Below are 2500 nucleotides of genomic sequence, written 5' to 3'. Positions count from 1 at the left end.
TTGCAATGGAAGAATGTGCAAAGTAGAAATAAAAATAATGGGGTGCAAAGGAGCAAAATAAATAAATAAATTAAATACAGTAGGGAAAGAGGTAGTTGTTTGGGCTAAATTATAGGTGGGCTATGTACAGGTGCAGTAATCTGTGAGCTGCTCTGACAGTTGGTGCTTAAAGCTAGTGAGGGAGATAAGTGTTTCCAGTTTCAGAGATTTTTGTAGTTCGTTCCAGTCATTGGCAGCAGAGAACTGGAAGGAGAGGCGGCCAAAGAAAGAATTGGTTTTGGGGGTGACTAGAGAGATATACCTGCTGGAGCGTGTGCTACAGGTGGGAGATGCTATGGTGACCAGCGAGCTGAGATAAGGGGGGACTTTACCTAGCAGGGTCTTGTAGATGACATGGAGCCAGTGGGTTTGGCGACGAGTATGAAGCGAGGGCCAGCCAACGAGAGCGTACAGGTCGCAATGGTGGGTAGTATATGGGGCTTTGGTGACAAAACGGATAGCACTGTGATAGACTGCATCCAATTTGTTGAGTAGGGTATTGGAGGCTATTTTGTAAATGACGTCGCCAAAGTCGAGGATTGGTAGGATAGTCAGTTTTACAAGGGTATGTTTGGCAGCATGAGTGAAGGATGCTTTGTTGCGAAATAGGAAGCCAATTCTAGATTTAACTTTGGATTGGAGATGTTTGATATGGGTCTGGAAGGAGAGTTTACAGTCTAACCAGACACCTAAGTATTTGTAGTTGTCCACGTATTCTAAGTCAGAGCCGTCCAGAGTAGTGATGTTGGACAGGCGGGCAGGTGCAGGTAGAGATCGGTTGAAGAGCATGCATTTAGTTTTACTTGTATTTAAGAACAATTGGAGGCCACGGAAGGAGAGTTGTATGGCATTGAAGCTTCTTGGGTACAACGCTACAAGCTTGGCACACCTGTATTTGGGGAGTTTCTCCCATTCCTCTCTGCAGATCCTCTCAGGCTCTGTCAGGTTGGATGGGAAGCGTCGCTGCACAGCTATTTTCAGGTCTCTCCAGAAATGTTAGATCGGGTTCAAGTCCGAGTTCTGGCTGGGCCACTCAAGGACATTCAGAGACTTGTCCCGATACCACTCCTGCATTGTGTTGGCTGTGTACTTAGGGTTGTTGTCCTGCTGGAAGGTGAACCTTTGCCCCAGTCTGAGGTCCTGAGCGCTCTGGAGCAGGTTTTCATCAAGGATGTCTCTGTACTTGCTCCGTTCATCTTTCCCTCGATCCTGACTAATCTCCCAGTCCTTGCCGCTGAAAAACATCCCCATAGCATGATGCTGCCACCACCATGCTTCGCCGTAGGGATGGTGCCAGGTTTCCTCCAGACGTGACGCTTGGCATTCAGGCCAAAGAGTTCAATCTTGGTTTGATCAGACCAGAGAGTCTTGTTTCTCATGGTCTGAGAGTTCTTTAGGTGCCTTTTGGCAAACTCCAAGCGGGCTGTCATGTGCCTTTTACTGAGAAGTGGCTTCCGTCTGGCCACGGTTGCTCAGTTTGTCCGGGCTCCCAGCTCTAGGAAGAGTCTTGGTGGTTCCAAACTTCTTCCATTTCAGAATGATGGAGGCCACTGTGTTCATGGGGACCTTCAATGCTGCAGAAATATTTTGGTACCCTTCCCCAGATCTGTGCCTCGACACAATCCTGTCTCGGAGCTCTAAAGAGAATTCCTTTGACCTCATGGCTTGGATTTTTGCTCAGACATCTCAAGGATGATTAATGGAAACAGGATGCACCTGAGCTCAATATCGAGTCTCATAGCAAAAGGTCTGAATACTTATGTAAATAAGGTATATTTTCTATTTGTAATAAATTAGCTACAATTTATAAGAACCAGTTTTTGCGTCGTCATTATGGGGTATTGTGATGTCATTATGGGGTATTGTGATGTCATTATGGGGTATTGTGATGTCATTATGGGGTATTGTGATGTCATTATGGGGTATTGCGTGTGATGAGGACAAATATTTATTTTAATCCATTTTTAGAATAAGGCTGTAACGTAACAAAATGTGAGAAAAAAAATCAAGGGGTCTGAATACTTTCACGAGTGCACTGCGCGTGTTAACGAAGGTAACTTTTGGATAAAAGTGTCTCTGCTAAGTGACTACATTCTGCCGATCATAGTGGGGTGAATATTGGTGCGTACCCAGCTCTCCGGCTGCCTTGATGTCGATGTTGTCGTAGCCGCTGCCGATGCGGATGATGATGCGTAGAGCCTTGAACTTCTCCAGGTCCTCTCTGGTCAGAGTGATGGTGTGGTACATCATGGCCCCTACCGCCTCGTTCAACACCTGGAGAGACAAACAGACACGGTCAAGATGGCCCCTACCGCCTCGTTCAACACCTGGAGAGACAAACAGACACGGTCAAAATGGCCCCTACCGCCTCGTTCAACACCTGGAGAGACAAACAGACACGGTCAAGATGGCCTCTATACCGCCTCGTTCAACACCTGGAGAGACAAACAGACACGGTCAA

The 2500-nt window shown here is 46.8% G+C and overlaps 1 protein-coding gene across 6 annotated transcripts in view; it reads right to left on the bottom strand.

Annotated features, from left to right (window-relative positions):
* Positions 1–2500, bottom strand: part of LOC110506208 (C-terminal-binding protein 2) — a 133529-nt gene that overhangs the window by 21199 nt on the left and 109830 nt on the right. For all 6 annotated transcript variants that reach the window (XM_090228906.1, XM_090228903.1, XM_090228902.1 and 3 more), the window contains one exon: positions 2169–2313. In XM_090228906.1, the coding sequence (XP_090085032.1) occupies positions 2169–2313 (145 nt within the window). The remainder of the gene's footprint in view (positions 1–2168; positions 2314–2500) is intronic.

This window comes from Oncorhynchus mykiss, unplaced genomic scaffold (assembly GCF_057628025.1).
Source record: "Oncorhynchus mykiss isolate SJ-2025 unplaced genomic scaffold, ASM5762802v1 scaffold103, whole genome shotgun sequence".
In the NCBI taxonomy this organism is placed as follows: domain Eukaryota; kingdom Metazoa; phylum Chordata; class Actinopteri; order Salmoniformes; family Salmonidae; genus Oncorhynchus; species Oncorhynchus mykiss.
The sequence above is the reverse complement of the archived record's forward strand: the minus strand, read 5'-3'. Positions and strand labels throughout refer to the sequence as shown.